At 36.5% G+C, this 22,312-nt stretch overlaps 1 protein-coding gene across 1 annotated transcript in view; it reads right to left on the bottom strand.

Moving 5' to 3' along the window:
- Window positions 1-22,312, bottom strand: part of LOC132552439 (regulating synaptic membrane exocytosis protein 1-like) — a 69,307-nt gene that overhangs the window by 22,226 nt on the left and 24,769 nt on the right. The window contains exons 2-5 of the mRNA XM_060216606.1: window positions 19,828-20,120; window positions 14,597-14,813; window positions 10,848-11,006; window positions 3,120-4,080 (exon numbers count right to left, since the gene is read on the bottom strand). Of these exons, the coding sequence (XP_060072589.1) occupies window positions 3,120-4,080; window positions 10,848-11,006; window positions 14,597-14,813; window positions 19,828-20,120 (1,630 nt within the window). The remainder of the gene's footprint in view (window positions 1-3,119; window positions 4,081-10,847; window positions 11,007-14,596; window positions 14,814-19,827; window positions 20,121-22,312) is intronic.

The raw sequence follows: 22,312 nt of genomic DNA, 5'->3' as shown, positions 1-22,312 counted from the left end.
ATCTGTACGGTCGTACAATGTATTGATCCAGAGTTTACTCAGTGACATATGCTGGACCACATCAAGTCAAACAGGCACAATGGTGACAAAATGGATTCTTTGGGTTTAATTTGTAATCCAAAAATATTTATTTTACTGATTCATATACAAGGCCTCGGTTGGTTACACTGTTACACACGATAACAGAGAATAACTAGAAACAGATAGAAGAGCCTGTATGTGACAACAGGGCTGTGATAATTTGTCGTTTGTACCATGTTAAGTGAGATATAAAGGTGTAAATAGGTATCCCTGAGGATCGCCATGTATGGCCTTTCTTCTTTCTGTATCAGATGGATACTTTCTTTCTTCTCATGTCCTCTTATTTTCCCTGGTCAGCCATTTTGTTTTATCAGTCACACAATTGGGTGTTGGACCAAAGGGAACCGACATTATGAAACTTGACAAATGTTGGTCGTATCCTCAAGAAATAGCAATAACAAACTTATACTGTCATTTTTCCCAATCAGTTCCAAAATCTAACATGCATACGAGAGGTCAATGCGAAATTAGATACACAATTTCAAGACAATGCAGCTATATTTTCTAAAGAAATAGCATCATTAACGGTCAAACTCCAAGATGGCCCCCTGTCGACCTTTCACAACTCGATCAGAAGGAAAGTCTAATTGGATTTTCAGTCAGTGGCGTCTTAGGTTTAACAGTTAGGCCCTTAGAATTACCGAGAAGTCTGTATGGTGCTGTTTAATACATATCTTATCAAATGTTACTATTTACTTGTTTGCCTTTTGTACAATCTTTAACTCCCAACATCATAGATGGCCGCCTGTGGGACATTTTGTTTACGAATATGTTCCAAAACTGAACATTTATAACTGGGAGAAAGGGACAAATACATGTAAATACTAGTAGTCAATATTCTGTATGTATGATATCTAGTTGTCAGTATTCTGTATGTGTGATATCTAGTTGTCAGTATTCTGTATGTGTGATATCTAGTAGTCAATATTCTGTATGTATGATATCTAGTTGTCAGTATTCTGTATGTGTGATATCTAGTTGTAAGTATTCTGTATGTGTGATATCTAGTTGTCCGTATTCTGTATGTGTGATATCTAGTTGTCAATATTCTGTATGTATGATATCTAGTTGTCAATATTCTGTATGTGTGATATCTAGTTGTCAGTATTCTGTATGTGTTATATATAGTTGTCAGTATTCTGTATGTGTGATATCTAGTTGTCAGTATTCTGTATTTGTGACGTCTAGTTGTCAATATTCTGTATGTATGATATCTAGTTGTCAGTATTCTGTATGTGTGATATCTAGTCGTCAGTATTCTGTATGTGTGATATCTAGTTGTCAGTATTCTGTATGTGTGATATCTAGTCGTCAGTATTCTGTATGTGTGATATCTAGTTGTCAGTATTCTGTATGTGTGATATCTAGTTGTAAGTATTCTGTATGTGTGATATCTAGTTGTCAGTATTCTGTATGTGTGATATCTAGTGGTCAATATTCTGTATGTATGATATCTAGTTGTCAGTATTCTGTATGTGTGATATCTAGTCGTCAGTATTCTGTATGTGTGATATCTAGTCGTCAGTATTCTGTATGTGTGATATCTAGTTGTCAGTATTCTGTATGTGTGATATCTAGTCGTCAGTATTCTGTATGTGTGATATCTAGTTGTCAGTATTCTGTATGTGTGATATCTAATGTCAGTATTCTGTATGTGTGATATCTAGTTGTCAGTATTCTGTATGTATGATATCTAGTAGTCAATATTCTGTATGTATGATATCTAGTTGTCAGTATTCTGTATGTGTGATATCTAGTTGTCAGTATTCTGTAAGTGTTATATCTAGTTGTCAGTATTCTGTAAGTGTTATATCTAGTTGTCAGTATTCTGTTTGTGTGATATATAGTTATCAGTATTCTGTATGTGTGATATCTAGTTGTCAGTATTCTGTTGGTGTGACATCTAGTTGTCAGTATTCTGTATGTGTTATATCTAGTTGTCAGTATTCTGTATGTGTGATATCTAGTTGTCAGTATTCTGTATGTGTGATATCTAGTTGTCAGTATTCTGTTTGTGTGATATATAGTTATCAGTATTCTGTATGTGTGATATCTAGTTGTCAGTATTCTGTATGTGTGATATCTAGTTGTCAGTATTCTGTTGGTGTGACATCTAGTTGTCAGTATTCTGTAAGTGTTATATATAGTTGTCAGTATTCTGTATGTATGATATCTAGTTGTCAGTATTTTGTTTTTATGATATCTAGTTGTCAGTATTCTGTATATGTGATGTCACGTTGTTAGTAAACACTCTGTTCATGCCTTATATCTTGTTGATAACTGATGATAACTACCCGTAATTACATCATCGTTGACTACCAACTGGGTGTAAACTTGAAAGCTTTATCCTAACAGGAGGTAAAAATCACTGGTATCATTTCACGGCCGCTATCAACCTTTCATTATAAACAATGCAACAGCCGTTATGTCCACTTATCAACCATTCAACAGTATCGATTTTCACTATTAGATAGACTATAGTTTCTCAGGAGACGACACACGAAGTACTAAATCATCAACCAGGATAGGCTGTGTTATTTTACACTCACTTCTTTCACAAAGTTTCTGTCAACTTTAATTTTACAGAACATCAACATCTTTTTAAATTGTCGTTTAATTGGTTTGCTGTAATTATTTTTATTATTTGTTATTTGTTTAAGTCAAGTGCTAGGTATCTTAGATAATCAAGGGATGAAATAATTCCACGATTCGTGGTATAACTTATATGAGTTCAGAAATTAGGAAGATTAAGCCAACAAGCCCGGAAATAAAGTATTACTGTAATGTACGTATGTCACACATTTCTTAACATCGATCTCAAATAAAACATTAATTCTCCTCCCATAAATCACATAGGTCATTCAGTAAGGTTGAATGGTTTACTTAAATCGTCTATTCTGGAATCAAAATATTTATATGTATAATTCAAATTCGTATGATTAAAGTTTGCGTGGAACAGAAAACATAGGTTGAATGTAAATTTCCTGTATATAAAGTGTATCGTTGTTCTACTCGGTGCTCACCGCTCTAAACCTTACCTTGTCCCTTGATATCTTCGTTCCAGTCTGTACTCTCATTGTTACCGGAGGATCTTCGGGAAGAGCCAGAATCTGACGACCACCTTCTACATCGCGAGGCGGGACTTTCCGGTGGCATAAGATACGTTTGTTTTACTTTGTGTCCCGATGATTGGTGATCCAGAGAGAATCGCTTCCGATCTGATTTGAACCCAAGAACACCTGATTTGGAAATATTATGGGAGTGACGCCTGCGCTCATTTGGACTCTTTCTGTCACCTACAGTCAAAGAGTTAGGAGAGGGCCTGGGACTCAATCCTGGCATAGATTTACGATGAGTGGAAGTAATAAGTGGAGGACTTTGTGGTGGCTGAAGACTGTAGCCCCACGAGGTACGAGGTAGACCAGTTTGTAAAGGTGTGAAACAACAGTTGTTAGAATTTGACTGTGAGTTGCTTCCCTTTCTAGACGGTGTTGGGTCCGTCTGTAAATCATCAGGTTTGAAATACACAGACACCGATCCACTTCGGACGGATTCGTCAGAATGACGTCTAACACTTTCACTGCGGTCACTCGCCACACTTAGACGTTGCATAGAATGAAGCTGACCACGTGGACTGATATTCCCGCCATTAACAACATAACCGGAAGTTAAATCACCATTGTATATATTATCCTGATCAGATACTTCCGTTAATAGCTGTCGTTGTTTAAGAGACTTCCGCCGTGAACTATTACGGCGTTGAGCACGTTTTTGCATAACGTGCGTTCGTGTTCGTTCCGCAGAATCATCTGACTCACTATCGTTGTCGGATGGTGAAGAACGTAGTAAAAGTGTACCACTCCGTCGCCTGTTCCGGTTTTGCATATTTTTAGTGCCACTTCCACTCATAGGAACAGTCTTGTTAATTCCACGCAGTTCCTGGTCAGTGCATTGTTCTGATGCAGAAAAACAGGACGAAGAATCCACACTTGTCTGATTCTGTAATATAAGATAAGAGAAATGTGTTTACATGATTGTTTGATCAGTAAAATGAGGCCGCGTCAGGGCAAGTTATAATGTTGTAGAAAACTCCATTATGCCTGCATACAAGAAGTGTGACAAAGCAACGAGTGATGGCTGCTCGAGGAGAAAACGGCAAATGAGGATAACGTTGTACATAATCTGTAATCAATGAAATCCAAATCGATAGTAAAGCCAAGTACTATATCTCAGACAGGTTATATGTATATCTACAAAACGTCTGAAAACACGGCACAGGCCGGCGCTTGTATGAGCGGTCACTGGTAGTGACAGTCCTCTCACGACCCAATTTATCAATCATAATTCACATGACAACGTGAAATCCGGCAATTTTCTCCATCTCTGTATTAAATACGTCTTCTATGAATAAGTGATTTTCTGCCCGGTGATTAGTTTGACCAAATTAAGTAGAAAATTGTAATAGGACGGACAATGACAAATTATGTATATAACCTGACCACTTCATGTTAGCTCTCCCTAGACGTGGCTACTGTAGTGCCTCTCGTCACATCACTCAGACAAAATGTAATTCGATATTACAACGGTCTAGCGTCGTTATTATGAGACCATACCTAGTCTGGGAGAAATTGCATAGTTCATATTTCACAAAGAGAAGGAAAACAGAAAGATATTTGTAAATGATGTTTCGTGTTTTATTATATAGAATTAATATCGAATCTGTCACATAATCTTTCCAATATTATTTTTATATACGAAATGGACAGCAGTTGGTATCATATTGATTTCTACAGCCATAGGTTTAAATCATATCTGCGGTGCCATCAAAATGAAACCGCAGAAATCCTAGTACTAGCAGTTGTTTGAATAAGGCAGATGAAATTATAGTTTCAACAGCTGTCATTTAAAACATCTATGCACCATATTATAGGTTCGGCTGTTCACAATAATATATTTCAGATTAACACTACAATACAAGTAAATATAGGTTACAAGTACGATTGTAGTTCACTCTAATGAGTCAAAAGAAATTTGCTGTAAGGCGTTTGACTTTTGTGTAGCATACATTTGTATTGATAATATTGACATCGTCCTAGTATCGCATTGAGATGTGACAGACATAGAAATTCTACACAATTATGTGATCATGTGAACACCTACTTGAAAGGGCGTTATATGAAAAAAACAACACAAAGATGAGATCGTGAGAACACCTCGTCAAATGACGTTCGACATAAAAACAGAATCATGAGAAAGAGAGAACACCTCGTAAAGGCGTTCGACATATAAAAAACTCAATCATGGGATCGTGAGAGCACTTCGTTGTAAGGGCGTTTGACATTTAAAAAACTCAATAATGAGATCGTAAAAGAATCTCGTCAAAGGGCGTTCGACATAAAAAACACAATCATTTGATCGAGAGAACACATCGTCAAATGGCGTTCGACATATAAAAAACTCAATCATGGGATCGTGAGAGCACTTCGTTGTAAGGGCGTTTGACATTTAAAAAACTCAATAATGAGATCGTAAAAGAATCTCGTCAAAGGGCGTTCGACATAAAAAAACACAATCATTTGATCGAGAGAACACCTCGTAAAGGCGTTCGACATATAAAAAACTCAATCATGGGATCGTGAGAGCACTTCGTTGTAAGGGCGTTTGACATTTAAAAAACTCAATAATGAGATCGTAAAAGAATCTCGTCAAAGGGCGTTCGACATAAAAGAACACAATCATTAGATCCTGGGACCAGCTCTTCTCTAAAGTGAAATTCCCATAGTGATGGTACTGCATCTCTTGAACAATTGTCTAGATACTACCAACTGCGCAGCTCATCCTCTTCTCCAGCAACATTACTTTAATATTTCGCTACAAATCGTACATTTTGTTTTGACGTCGCATTTACATCCTTCTCGTGGATAGTAACCTAACAGTGTCTGTCAGTATGTGGATGGAAATTACTTTCGTCCTGGGATTTTGTATATAAGGTAGGATATCTGTAACGCTGTCACATTACAGGTAAAATATTGGGAGATAAACATAATTTGTCGTCTTAATTAGGCCTTAAACTGCATAAATAATTCAAGAATTGTGACATGTCGAAATGTTCGAAAAATTGTACTAGAAGCGATACCAATGTTTTAATAGTATCGATAAGAAAACGATTAAGTTATTTTAGTCGATTATAACCCGAACCATTAACAACAGTTTTTTCCTCCTTCAAGGACATCAATGTCTTAAGGAGCAATTTAGATGTCATGAATTCATGGTCAATGTCTTAAGATATAAGCTATTTTGGTGAGGGTAAAGAAAAACAAAAGAGGCGACTTCGAAAGTGTTTTATCTGTGTTTACCTGACGTTGACGTTACTCTGAATTTTGCCTGATGACGGACGCCAAAAGAATTGCTCGGCATGGAAGCATAGTTCCAAACTTCATCGGGTATAACAGCGATTTTACGAATTTTCTCAAACGAACTTGTTCCTTACAACATGTAAAAAAATCCCTTATTTTAACAACTCTTCATATTTCCAAACGGAAATGAGGCAGGTGTGTTCCGACAATGGAAGCACCGGTTGCAGGATAAATATGATTCGTTAAATTGTATCTACCAAAAGAGTTCGGCACACGTAGTGTTTTACTGCTACCCGCCATCTCACTGTCAATGAATATAAACATGATTGACAATGCTTGTACATAACATTGTAGTAAGTTGTCTTTTATTTCACACAAGATACTACATGTAGTTCGATTGGTTGGAACAAAGTACAGTCGGAATATCACTTTCTTTAGGTCAACATAGCAATCAATTTTAAATACAAATATTAAACTTCTTTCATGATAAATGTAATTGTGTCATTTATAACGAAATCTGTTTTTAAGGAACGCGATCGAAATTAAATATTTAGTAAATATAAAAATTCACGCACCTGCTTACCTCCCATAAACATATAAGAAAAACGAACTTATTCATTGATTTCATCCACATTTTCAAGACAATTGATTAATCACAAAAATCACATGGTTATAGTTATACATGGAATTATTACCTACTAATTAGTTAAATGAAAATAACCGCATATAAATGTATAACAGGTAGAGGTAGAGGTAATACTAAAAATTGAGAAATTTATTGAATTTGAGGTCCACGCCCCTCCTTCTCTGGCTTTTGAAATCTACTTTGACAAGTTTAGATCCCACATAGTCTTCTAGTCCATCCCACTGGCTCTATCGTATCCGACTCTAAACTTGTATCGAGAAGTGCTGTCTACTTCTGTATCTTTTGTACAACCATAAAACATCTCTATTTCAAATCAGATGATATTAATGCTTAAAAGAAACAGTTAAGAGAGTGAAATGAATATATATTCTGTGTCAAATAACGTTCGACAGGGTCAATGCGAATCTTTAAATACTGTTTTAGACAAAATGATTCGCTCATTAATAATCTATAACGACGTCTTCCAAATGTTTTGTCTGACATGATATATCATTTAAAACACAAATAAATGCAAAAATCAAAACCTTTCAAAACAAGTCATTTTTTGCATTAAGAAAGAAAATGATTTCGGATATTTGGAACCAATAATGAAGTTAAGTGTTTTATTGATAATCTATCTATATCTTTTCTCGAATATTACAAGACATAATGTATGTTAATAAGGATATAATGTATGACTGCGACTTGTGAAGACTTCCATGCAACTCATACCTGTATATAATATCAAATATAGATATCACTGAAATGTCGTGGGCTGTTGAGCTGGAGTCAGATACAGATGTATCAGACCATAGATTCTCTTAGGCTCCTGTCTCAGTAATCTGCCGGTTTCAGTGACAACGTCCCCTAAACAACTCAAATCAATAGATCGATCGTGTACACACCGTCATCACATGCAGCAATATACACAGTCTATAAATTAGCTACAGAGATGGCCCCAATTAATATCCACGTAACTGTATCATCTTCTTCTGATACTATCTCCGACAGAATCTGCCACCTGGTGACGTCGCCTCAGACGTCGACTTGCGCGTGCACTATCGTACATAAGGCTTTTGTATGTAGCTGTTTTCCTACGGGGGTAATACAGGAGCGGGTGATATTAGAAAGTGGTTCCGGAAGTGTTGAGGAAGGGAGGGAGAGAGTATTTATACTATCTGTGGTAACTTGATATTATAATCCTGATGCATGAAAATATCAATACAAAATGAAAATAGTTTACTCGAAATATCTTTTTATCAATTTGTGATGACTATATGTCGTCTGCTAATATCACTTTTGAAGGAATTTGTGAAAAGTGTTTACTGTTTGCTGGTATCACTACTAAAACGATTTGTAATAGGTGTATGTCGTCTGCTGGTATTACTGTTGAAATAAAGTATATGATAAGTGTATATCGTCTGCTGGTATTACTGTTGAAATGAAGTATATGATAAGTGTATATCGTCTGCTGGTATTACTGTTGAAATGAAGTATATGATAAGTGTATATCGTCTGCTGGTATTACTGTTGAAATGAAGTATATGATAAGTGTATATCGTCTGCTGGTATTACTGTTGAAATGAAGTATATGATAAGTGTATATCGTCTGCTGGTATTACTGTTGAAATGAAGTATATGATAAGTGTATATCGTCTGCTGGTATTACTGTTAAAATGAAGTATATGATAAGTGTATATCGTCTGCTTGTATCACCACAGTAGGAATTTATGATAAGTATATGTCGTGTGTTAGTATCACGTTTGAAGGGAGGGGTATGTGATAAGTAGCTATCTTCTGCTGCTTTCACTACTCTAGTGCTATGTGATAATATCATGTCTTCGGCTAGTATCGCTACTTTAAGGCTTTGTGATGAGTGTATGTATTGTGTTTACTACATACTTTACACCTCTAACAGTTAAGTGTGGGTAATAAATCACCTGCTACCACAGTTAACACAGATAATTGATTAGTCCGTAATTATCAAGTCAATAACATAGATGTACGGATAAATTTTTATTATATGGTTTACTATGTCATTACACGTCCTAGAATTTCACATGTTTCACTCGGTTGCCATCAAGATTTTAAAATTTCAGCATCACGTGAAATTAAAACACCATTCTCTTCTTACAGAAGTGTGTAATCTCCATTAGCTGTATTCCCTTGTTCCTGAAATATGCTGAGGTTTATGGGGATAAATACTCACTTTTTCAAGCACAGGTAAATTATACAGAAAACAATGAACAGTTCAAGTGCGGGGGCTGACAGTGTGAATGTTCAATTACTTTCTGTTTGAAGTGAAAAGTATGCAGTCATCAGTTATTTCATGATATCTCGTCACTCGCTATCGCTCGGGTGTAATAAAACCCCTGTTATTGGCAAACCGTGCAATAACACATACATACATATTACCGTAGGAAACTGTGGTATCACTACTATAGGGACACGTGTTGAGTGTATGTATTCTCATCCTTTCATATAGGATTCCCAAACTTCATAAGAATCCATATAAACAACGTTTTATTGCTGGCATGTCTAGCTGTTCAGCCAAACATTTACCCTAATTTCTTACTGCCATTCTTAAGCACTACCATTTCTTCTGGGATACAATCTTAATAGTTTATTGTCTACCCGAGAATAGGAGGCATTAGTATGAAGATTTAAAAGAATTTCAAAGAACTTTTAACCAATCTTTAACCCCCCCCCTAAAAAAAAAATTCCATAAGAATGTTTGATTTTTCCACTCTGTATCACCATACCCTATTCGAAACCGAGAGAACGCCTTCGTTCTCTTGAAATGAGGACTTTCTTTTACAGAACATGCAAACGGCGGTACAAATATGTATATGTTGTGAACTTTACTGAAACGTATTTCTTAAAAAATATTCCTAAATAAAATAAGAAATTTACAAAAGATGACATCATACAATGATCGGGTTTCTGGTGGACAATAACTTGTGGTCAACTTTGGTGGTAAGGTTTTCAACAGGTTATTGGTATACAGTTGGGAACCAACTGTACCCCCCTGTTAGCTGACTTGTTTTTGTTTTCATACGACGCTGAGATAATCGAAGAGGTTATGAAGCAGATCACAAGGACCTTGCAATGTCCTTCAGTTTGATCTCAGATATATTGTTGATAACATCTTGTCTTTAAATAACAACAGATTTCTGCGCATGTTCATCGGGTACACCAACCCGAAGTTGGAAATCAATGACACAACCGAATCTGTTACAGCAGTCGCTTATCTCGATCTTTTCTTGTGAATTTTCCATTTAAGGATAGCAACATTTTTGCATATCACTCATGGTGTTCATATGTCGCAGTTGATTCGATATTCATTGGCCTTTTCCCAATATTATGTTTAAGATGCCGGCAACTGACAGCCAAACTCATAACTTTCGAGAGATGCAGGTTGATGAGTTTAGATAATGTCCTGCTCTGAATTATACCCCCCCCCCCCCCCAAAAAAAAAAAACAAACAAACAAAAAAAAAAAAAAAAAAACCTCCTTAATTATGCTAGATAAATCCATTGTAAGGTCCATTGGTGAAATAAGAATCAATCATACAAAAACTGCCATAAATACCAACAACAATTGAACGCAGACCCAAGAATTAAAAGAAAAATAAATAAAAATAATGAATTGAAAATAAAATTAAACAAAAAGGTCGTATTTCAAAATGATAAGTCGAAACGATATCGTACCCAATATTGGTCAGGGTTTATGCTGAAAAGATAATACAATTGCGTGACCCTGAAATAGAAAAAAAACATACTTACGTCCGTATCCGATGTATCTAAATCAAGGAATTGGATCTTGTTTCTTATCATCTGGTTCACCATTTTGGGCGATCTGACTCCATGAAACCATTTCCCACTTTGACATATAAATTCAAGTTTCAGTTGACAAATATTGCACCTCCACTTGCCTCTGACAGTCTGTGTGGAAAGATAAACACGTAGATATCAGCATATACTCTTACAGCTCCCAATCAATCATCACAATAACACTATATCTTTTCAGTCCTTATATTTCAACCAGACTGCCGAGTAGAAGACAAAAGCTAACCATCGCTACTGTATCGTTAACTGGCCATAAAAAGTACAGCTAGCTCGACTTCTAATAAGAAAGCCTATACGACTGTCACTTGACCGGTTTCCTGTGTACTTCATGTGAGATTGATTTGGTGGATTCCTCAAAGAGAACGCATGCTTAGATATACGCTTGTATAGTTATAACTATGGGATAAAATCATCCTCTTTCAAACAGGTAATTTGACTGATGTTTGTTAATTGATTTTTCAGTCGCATCCTTGTTTTCAACAAAATTAGCCATAATCATTACTGACGAGTCATAGAAAGATGAAACAGATGTGTGATACAGCTTAATTCATTACTTAACTTGATCGTATCTAAATCTAAATGTGTATTGATATGCGCTATTGACTTGTATTTGTTTTTGTACAGTTATAATTATCCAGTTTCTTATTGACATAAATGCAGCACTTTAATCTGGGTTCGATAATGTTCGTACAATTACTGTTGCCTTCGCGTTCGTTTTATTTACTGTCCTTTTCACAGTCAATGTACTTTGTGGACGGACGCCTGGATTTATCACTTCAACGTGGAGAGCGAGCCTGGTTCAGAGGTGGAGCTATCAAATGAATTGATTAGGGGAAGTCTCTATGTTACTACTGGGAAATATAAATTCTGTCATAAACTGAGACAACTATTAAAGGATTGTACAAAAACTCGCAAGTAATGTCGCTTTTCAATAGGAATCGAGTAATAGATAAAAGTATACATTCCGAATCATTGATAACACCAACAATTCTTAAACACTGGCTCCTTTCGGCAACATTTGCTGGTTGTAAACAGTCAACTAGGCTAGATTATTAACACATTATAGTCATTTACCAAAAATATCGTCATACGACAGGCAACTAACGAAATTTCGAGATTTGATGGTAGCTACAATTTCGACATATGATGATCAACTAGCTACAATTTCGACATATGATGATCAACTAGTTACAATATCGACATATGATAGTCAACTAGAATCAATATCGACATATGATGATCAACTAGTTACAATATCGACATATGATAGTCAACTAGAATCAATATCGACATATGATGATCAACTAGTTACAATATCGACATATGATAGTCAACTAGAATCAATATCGACATATGATGATCAACTAGCTACAATATCGACATATGATAGTCAACTAGAATCAATATCGACATATGATGATCAACTACCAATATCAATATTGTGTTATAATTACGAACAAGAAACTGTCATAGTCTGATGAGTTTTAACCATTCAGTTATCAGAATTCACTATGCCAAGGATACTCCATTTTAACACAATTTTATCATTTTTGAAATGGACAAGGATTCATCAAGTGGTACAATATATTTTCTTCACCGATGGAATTGTTCATTACAAACTCAAACAAATTACTTATGTGTTTTCTAGTAGTATGACATATCTTTATCTATGATATAATATGCATTACATAAATATAGGGTCTTAAATGATTTTTCGTTTCCTATGAGATTTTATGACACGAGTCTTAGAAGTTTTGAGAGCTTCGGGGAGAACAAAGAAAACTCCGAGATGAGTTTAATAAAATTTCATATGAATGAAAATGAAATTTAAGATTTCTAGCATAACCTAGAAAATTTACATTTTGACTGAATTTTAATGGCGTGACCTCATTGTCCATATTTATAGCATACAGCAGATTATGTGATTTATCTATACTTTGATTTAGAACGATATGTTACCTTGTGACATTATATAACTGAGACATTTCGCCGAAACTGGACCATGGGGAAAGTAACCCCGAGGAAATAATCCCCGACGGAAATAACCCCGGGAAAAACATCCTTCGCGAACCCCGTAATTCCATAGTCGAATGCACCGGAAGTTAAAGTGATATTCTGTTGCAACAACAAACATTACACTCTACTTGGTGGTGAACTAGTCGATGATCACAGAAATGTAAGCAAAAACAGAAACGTGTGTGAACAAGCCTGGTGATAAAAGAGTCTGTGTACTGCAGAATGTTGGTCACTTGAGAGATTTTCACCACACTGGATGTGTATTGTGTAGAAAAAAATGTTGCATATTATCTATTTGTTCAATTTTGATTATGACCCTCTGTGTTAGAATACATCTAGAACGGTTTCCCTGGGAAGGGTTATTTTTCCGAGGACATTCCCCATGTATCCCTGGAAAAGAACTACTAATCTTACTTTTGTATATGAAAATTTTGACGCCCACGAACAGGTACAAATCACTAAGGTCCAATAGGTTAAATTTACGTACAGTGTAATATATTGAAGGTTAAACGTAGAATGGACTAGTCTAAAATTGTCTATGTAAGTCTTATCAGAGTACATATTTTTGGCATCATTAGTTTAAATCTCCTTTCTTGAAGTCAGGTTAAAATTGTGCAGAGCTGAAAATGGTGTTATATCAAAAAATATTTTAAATCGTGCAATTAAAACTAAATTAAAGACGTGTGTTTTCATAGAGCACTAAGTTATTAATTATATATGGCAGTGGAAGTCCTAAAGTTCTTAAATGACAAAATGTTTGAAATTTTCAATTTGACCAAACCTACGAAGAATAATTCCATCAGCGTGTTTACGCGGTCAAGCTGCTGTAGTTAATCAATACGAAACAAATGTCTGACGGTGGCGGTTTTCTGATTTGTTGAAAGAAATTTCCCAATAGATCGCTGAAATCAGAGCGAGTCAAGGATCTAATTATAAAATAAACAGGTTAGTCAGTGACATTAGCAAAGCTGGTGATAGGTAGAAGACGGCAAATTGATCCATCTCAAGTTAGATGAATGGCAAGAATTGGGCTCTGTTCAGCGACCTACAAAGTAACAATCTGTTGATAATGCCTCTGTTTTGCTTCTGCTTGACATTAGTTCCCCAAGACGTTACACTCACAATCCTCAGGACATGAAGACTTTTATTTGTTTTCTAACCACTATATATAAGGATATAGTGTACGTCTTTACCGTCGTTTAAATCTGTGTCCTTATTTCAACTTCTGTTTACACGACAAACGTGGGTGTCAGGAGGGGCATTGAACTGTGATAATAACTGATATCATTATGAAGCCGACGAATGACTGACAGAATATTCAAATGACAACACGTGAAGACTGTATCTGGACATAATACATTATTTTTCTGTCCACTTTCGTATCTATTTCATCACAGTCAGACACGAGTATCAGAATGATCATGTTAAAGATATATTGAATAATGAAAAAATGGCGTAACGTATGTCTGATGTTCGAACGAATGGATGTCCTGTTTATAAGGTATTATCGGACGGAGGGATGTTCCTTTTATGAGTTTTCATAAAATACTATTGTAAAGTAAACACACATTAAACATTTGTGAATGTTCAATACATCTTGGTCTTCTGGAAAATATTTACTACACTGTATCATTGAGTTAGAAAAAATATCACTATATAACTGTACCTACCTTCTGTTTTCGGGGATTCCAGTGAGGGGAGTCATAAGACCCACATCTTATACACACCCTCCGGCGACAGTCGTGGCACACCCTGCCAATTCCATCCGCAAACTTTGTTTCGTGGCAGAGACGACAGACTCGTAAGTCGATATGCTTGAGCTTGCCCTTTCCACTAGATTGTTGCCGGACAGTACGTTCATAATTCTCAAGTCGCCGTTCTATTTCCCTACAGAAGATACTATATTAGTCACCCAATAGCAGATAAAGTAATGGACAAATAACCGGAGTCGCTATTATCCAGTCACCTAGTGGTCTATAAACACAACGTCTATAATCCAGTCACCTAGTGGTCTATAAACACAGCCTCTATAATCCACAGTCACCTAGTGGTCTATAAACACAGCCTCTATAATCCAGTCACCTAGTGGTCTATAAACACAGCCTCTATAATCCAGTCACCTAGTGGTCTATAAACACAGCCTCTATAATCCAGTCACCTAGTGGTCTATAAACACAGCCTCTATAATTCAGTCACCTAGTGGCCTATAAACACAGCCTCTATAATCCAGTCACCTAGTGGTCTATAAACACAGCCTCTATAATCCAGTCACCTAGTGGTCTATAAACACAGCCTCTATAATCCAGTCACCTAGTGGTCTATAAACACAGCCTCTATAATCCAGTCACCTAGTGGTCTATAAACACAGCCTCTATAATCCAGTCACCTAGTGGTCTATAAACACAGCCTCTATAATCCAGTCACCACATAAACACAGCCTCTATAATCCAGTCACCTAGTGGTCTATAAACACAGCCTCTATAATCCAGTCAATCCAGTCACCTAGTGGTCTATAAACACAGCCTCTATAATCCAGTCACCTAGTGGTCTATAAACACAGCCTCTATAATCCAGTAAGATATAATCCAGTCACCTAGTGGTCTATAAACACAGCCTCTATAATCCAGTCACCTAGTGGTCTATAAACACAGCCTCTATAATCCAGTCACCTAGTGGTCTATAAACACAGCCTCTATAATCCAGTCACCTAGTGGCCTATAAACACAGCCTCTATAATCCAGTCACCTAGTGGTCTATAAACACAGCCTCTATAATCCAGTCACCTAGTGGTCTATAAACACAGCCTCTATAATCCAGTCACCTAGTGGTCTATAAACACAGCCTCTATAATCCAGTCACCCAGTGGTCTATAAACACAGCCTCTATAATCCAGTCACCTAGTGGTCTATAAACACAGCCTCTATAATCCAGTCACCTAGTGGTCTATAAACACAGCCTCTATAATCCAGTCACCTAGTGGTCTATAAACACAGCCTCTATAATCCAGTCACCTAGTGGTCTATAAACACAGCCTCTATAATCCAGTCACATAGTGGTCTATAAACACAGCCTCTATAATCCAGTCACCTAGTGGTCTATAAACACAGCCTCTATAATCCAGTCACCTAGTGGTCTATAAACACAGCCTCTATAATCCAGTCACCTAGTGGTCTATAAACACAGCCTCTATAATCCAGTCACCTAGTGGTCTATAAACACAGCCTCTATAATCCAGAACCTAGTGTTGTATATTCTCTGACTCTTTTTTCCTTTCAACTAGTGGTCTATAAACACAGCCTCTATAATCCAGTCACCTAGTGTCACAGCCTCTATAATCCTAGTGGTCTATAAACACAGCCTCTATAATCCAGTCAACTAGTGGTCTATAAACACAGCCTCTATAATCCAGTCACCTAGTGGTCTATAAACACAGCCTCTATAATCCAGTCACCTAGTGGTCCACAGCCTCTATAATCCTATAATCCAGTCACCTAGTGGTCTATAAACACAGCCTCTATAATCCAGTCACCTAGTGGTCTATAAACACAGCCTCTATAATCCAGTCACCTAGTGGTCTATAAACACAGCCTCTATAATCCAGTCACCTAGTGGTCTATAAACACAGCCTCTATAATCCAGTCACCTAGTGGTCTATAAACACAGCCTCTATAATCCAGTCACCTAGTGGTCTATAAACACAGCCTCTATAATCCAGTCACCTAGTCTACACAGCCTCTATAATCCAGTGGTCTATAAACACAGCCTCTATAATCCAGTCACCTAGTGGTCTATAAACACAGCCTCTATAATCCAGTCACCTAGTGGTCTATAAACACAGCCTCTATAATCCAGTCACCTAGTGGTCTATAAACACAGCCTCTATAATCCAGTCACCTAGTGGTCTATAAACACAGCCTCTATAATCCAGTCACCTAGTGGTCTATAAACACAGCCTCTATAATCCAGTCACCTAGTGGTCTATAAACACAGCCTCTATAATCCTGTATAAACACAGCCTCTATAATCCAGTCACCTAGTGGTCTATAAACACAGCCTCTATAATCCAGTCACCCAGTGGTCTATAAACACAGCCTCTATAATCCTGGTCTATAAACACAGTCTTTATAATCCTGGTCTATAAACACAGCCTCTATAATCCAGTCATCTAGTGGTCTATAAACACAGCCTCTATAATCCAGTCACCTAGTGGTCTATAAACACAGCCTCTATAATCCAGTCACCTAGTGGTCTATAAACACAGCCTCTATAATCCAGTGGTCTATAAACACAGCCTCTATAATCCAGTCACCTAGTGGTCTATAAACACAGCCTCTATAATCCAGTCACCTAGTGGTCTATAAACACAGCCTCTATAATCCAGTCACCTAGTGGTCTATAAACACAGCCTCTATAATCCAGTCACCTAGTGGTCTATAAACACAGCCTCTATAATCCAGTCACCTAGTGGTCTATAAACACAGCCTCTATAATCCAGTGGTCTATAAACACAGCCTCTATAATCCAGTCACCTAGTGGTCTATAAACACAGCCTCTATAATCCAGTCACCTAGTGGTCTATAAACACAGCCTCTATAATCCAGTCACCTAGTGGTCTATAAACACAGCCTCTATAATCCAGTCACCTAGTGGTCTATAAACACAGCCTCTATAATCCTGTCACCTAGTGGTCTATAAACACAGTCTTTATAATCCTGGTCTATAGACACATCTTCTATAATCCAGTCACCTAGTGGTCTATAAACACAGCCTCTATAATCCTGTCACCTAGTGGTCTATAAACACAGCCTCTATAATCCAGTCACCTAGTGGTCTATAAACACAGCCTCTATAATCCAGACAGCCTCTATAATCCTGGTCTATAAACACAGCCTCTATAATCCAGTCACCTAGTGGTCTATAAACACAGCCTCTATAATTCAGTCATCTAGTGGTCTATAAACACAGCCTCTATAATCCAGTCACCTAGTGGTCTATAAACACAGCCTCTATAATCCAGTCACCTAGTGGTCTATAAACACAGCCTCTATAATCCAGTCACCTAGTGGTCTATAAACACAGCCTCTATAATCCAGTCACCTAGTGGTCTATAAACACAGCCTCTATAATCCAGTCACCTAGTGGTCTATAAACACAGCCTCTATAATCCAGTCACCTAGTGGTCTATAAACACAGCCTCTATAATCCAGTCACCTAGTGGTCTATAAACACAGCCTCTATAATCCAGTCACCTAGTGGTCTATAAACACAGCCTCTATAATCCAGTCACCTAGTGGTCTATAAACACAGCCTCTATAATCCAGTCACCTAGTGGTCTATAAACACAGCCTCTATAATCCAGCACCTAGTGGTCTATAAACACAGCCTCTATAATCCAGTCACCTAGTGGTCTATAAACACAGCCTCTATAATCCAGTCACCTAGTGGTCTATAAACACAGCCTCTATAATCCTGGTCTATAAACACAGCCTCTATAATCCAGTCACCTAGTGGTCTATAAACACAGCCTCTATAATCCAGTCACCTAGTGGTCTATAAACACAGCCTCTATAATCCTGGTCTATAAACACAGCCTCTATAATCCAGTCACCTAGTGGTCTATAAACACAGCCTCTATAATCCAGTCACCTAGTGGTCTATAAACACAGCCTCTATAATCCAGTCACCTAGTGGTCTATAAACACAGCCTCTATAATCCAGTCACACAGCCTCTATAATCCAGTCACCTAGTGGTCTATAAACACAGCCTCTATAATCCAGTCACCTAGTGGTCTATTAACACAGCCTCTATAATCCAGTCACCTAGTGGTCTATAAACACAGTCTTTATAATCCTGGTCTATAAACACAGCCTCTATAATCCAGTCACCTAGTGGTCTATAAACACAGCCTCTATAATCCAGCACCTAGTGGTCTATAAACACAGCCTCTATAATCCAGTCACCTAGTGGTCTATAAACACAGCCTCTATAATCCAGTCACCTAGTGGTCTATAAACACAGCCTCTATAATCCAGTCACCTAGTGGTCTATAAACACATCTTCTATAATCAAGTCACATAGTGGTCTATAAACACAGCCTCTATAATCCAGTCACCTAGTGGTCTATAAACACAGCCTCTATAATCCTGGTCTATAAACACAGCCTCTATAATCCTGGTCTATAAACACAGCCTCTATAATCCAGTCACCTAGTGGTCTATAAACACAGCCTCTATAATCCAGTCACCTAGTGGTCTATAAACACAGCCTCTATAATCCAGTCACCTAGTGGTCTATAAACACAGCCTCTATAATCCTGTCACCTAGTGGTCTATAAACACAGCCTCTATAATCCTGGTCTATAAACACAGCCTCTATAATCCTGTCACCTAGTGGTCTATAAACACAGCCTCTATGATCCAGTCATGTAGTGGTATAGGTATGATGATATACCAGACGATAGGATGAGATGGTTTATAGGTATGATGAGATACCAGATGATATGATAAAATAAATGTGTTTGTAGTAAGTGAATTTGTGTGTTTGGGAGTTTATAATTGAATATATTTGCTTTTGTCCTATTGTTTTTGGTATGTTGTACAGTCAGGTACTGTTGTTTCTGTTTTTATATATATGTGAATTTTTCTATCATGAATGGTTGGTACAGTGGATGACTTTCAAATGAGACGATTAAGACAGTCACCGATCTGGTCAAGTGACCAGGTGATCAACAGTAAGATAATGTTTTCATCAGTTGTAATGGTAGGTCTGTTTTCAAGCAGTAATAAAAGTGCCTAATTTTGACATGTTGAATTTATCATTTACATAGGACGGCAGCTTTGTCGTCAGTGTGACCATTCAAATGTGTAATCTTATTTTTAAGAAAGTAAGCCTAGTACTCACATAAGTCGTTCTGCCTCGTCCCGCTCGAACATCTCTTCCCTCTGGAATACTCGCTTGAGTATGTCGAGTTCTTCTTCGGTGAGGTGCGAAATATCAGGAGCGGGTGGAATTGGGGGTATGACGTCACTGTCAGATTGGCCACCATCCTGCTTCTGATTATAAGATGCGTTATCAGTTTCTGTGCTGAAAGACCTTCGCAGTTGTGGTACCGAAACGTCATTATAATTTTGGTGTTTGTTTGAAAAAGTCTTGTCGTATACATAATGATCCACAGAATGGCTTTTGAGTAAGACCTGTTGATAAACAAAAACAAAATCGTTAGGATTGTTTTGCTACCAATGCATGGTTACTGTTTACTTTTTATTGTTGTAGAATGTCATTTCACACAATAAAGTACGGAAACCTCACTAAAGCTGTATACATGTATTGGGTTACACAGATAACTCTCCACTCTGGAATAGAATAACATTGCTAACAGGTGGTGTCTATAATGACATAAATAATTGATTTTAAGAACGCATCAATACAGCGTAGTTACAATTATACATTTACGAACAACTGCATCCAAAATATAACTTTCTATCGAAATTAGTAAATGATATCCATTCCATCCATATCTAATTACATTCTTCATTCAGTTAGTCTTTTGAACATATTGTTTTACAATATTATATTATGGTTAAAAATTGATTCAACCCATGGCGACGCGTGTTTTGCAATTATATTGATCCAGTACATAAATTGTGCTTTGTAAATAGAACCAATACTGTAAAGTCATACATTTTCGGAGGGATCAATTTTCGCGATTTTACAAATAAAAAAAGAAGAGTAAAACAAATCATTATTATTATATGTATTTTTTAAAAAAATCGTAGCCAGGTGGTTCGTGGATAAATGTTGCTTAATAGATCTATTTACACAAACCTCAACACTTTTACAGTTAGTGGACATACGAGTTCGTGGATTAAAAGTTCTCATGAAATCAGTGAAAATATATCCCCAACGAAAAATAATAATTTAACAGAAATTAAGTTAATGGTATGGTTATACTTCAACTCCAAAACAAATAGTTTCTAGGTAATATCTGTTACATTTCCTTAGAATTTTCTTAGAATTTTGGAAGGGCTAGGGGGAAATTCTATTGGTTTTACAGTACAAATTTAGAGTTAGATACAGCAGAGCCAAACAATTAATTAAACTGCATCATGCAGCTGTTTCGCCCTGTTGGGACTCGTCAGTGATGTTACATCATACGGCTGTTTCGCCCTGTCGGGAATCGTCAGTGGTGCTAAGATCTAAATATAGAAGTTAAAGAAGCGACTGAGAAAAATCGAAAGTAATCGAGTAATGTCAACGAGAGGTGCGCCGGATCCCTGATTAAAAAAGGTTTGTAATTTTCATCTGATAATTTCAGAAGAGTGTTAAGTTATGTTTGAGATGTTTTGTTGCTTCTGTTTGTTATTGTATATATTACAGTTGATGTCTTTATAGGCACTATGATTTTAGATGGTCGCCATTTTGTTACTGATATTGAAACTAATTTACAGGTGTAATTGCGGTAGTTTTAAAATAGGATAAGTTTTCTTCCAGACTTTCATTGAAATGGTTTTCTTCACTTGTCATGTTTGTTATGTTGTATCTTTACATATCTTTTATTAGTAAAAGTTTAATATACGTATTTAAACCATATTTCTATTATGGTATTGGTACGAATTTTTTTTTTTTTTTTTTTTTGTAATTGAGAAAAAATTAATTGCTTCCAACTGAAATGGAATGAAATATATTATGAGAATCAGAAAGTTTAAGATCCAAAGTCATATTTATTCATTGCCAACAAATGTCTTGGTCAAATGAATCATATTGCATTCTTTTCCGGTTGGTCACACCATTTTTCAATAACAAGGCTGGTAACAAAGAAGGTTTTGCCAAATATGAAGAGCAAAGAAATTTCGTGTAAGATATGTGTTGTTACTGACACCTTAAACCATGCTTTGAAATCATCTCTCCTAAACCTGCTGATAATCAAACAATTTATGATATTTGTTATCATTATCACTATTCCTAAGAATTCTACGTATCCATGGAGACTGAAGGCTATGCGATAATTTCTACAATTTTAAGTTTTGGTACCGACTCTTTTAACCTATTTTATCCAGTGGTGAGCTCCAAAATGAAACTGAAAAAAGACAGTTTTTCGTTCCGGATGAAATTATTATCCATTGATTGATGAAATAAAGGATGACGTTTTGGCATGTTTATTGATGTTCATAAAAACAGGTGCTAGAATTAGACGTTTGGAAATTTTTGAATATTAACAGCAATTCGACAACAAGTAGGTCAAAGTTCATTTGCCCTTTTCAACTTCTATCTATGTTGTTAGACATTTGTACAGTATTTCTAGCAGCCAATCCAAATAATAATCAAAAAGAAAGTAATTGAATTTACTTTGTACGAAACACTTCATGAAATTTGAATCAAATGTGTT

The sequence above is a fragment of the Ylistrum balloti genome, unplaced genomic scaffold (genome assembly GCF_031769215.1).
Source record: "Ylistrum balloti isolate Yb309-2 unplaced genomic scaffold, AGI_CSIRO_Ybal_v1 Utg370248, whole genome shotgun sequence".
Lineage (NCBI taxonomy): Eukaryota > Metazoa > Mollusca > Bivalvia > Pectinida > Pectinidae > Ylistrum > Ylistrum balloti.
This window is presented reverse-complemented; position numbering and strand designations above follow the sequence as displayed.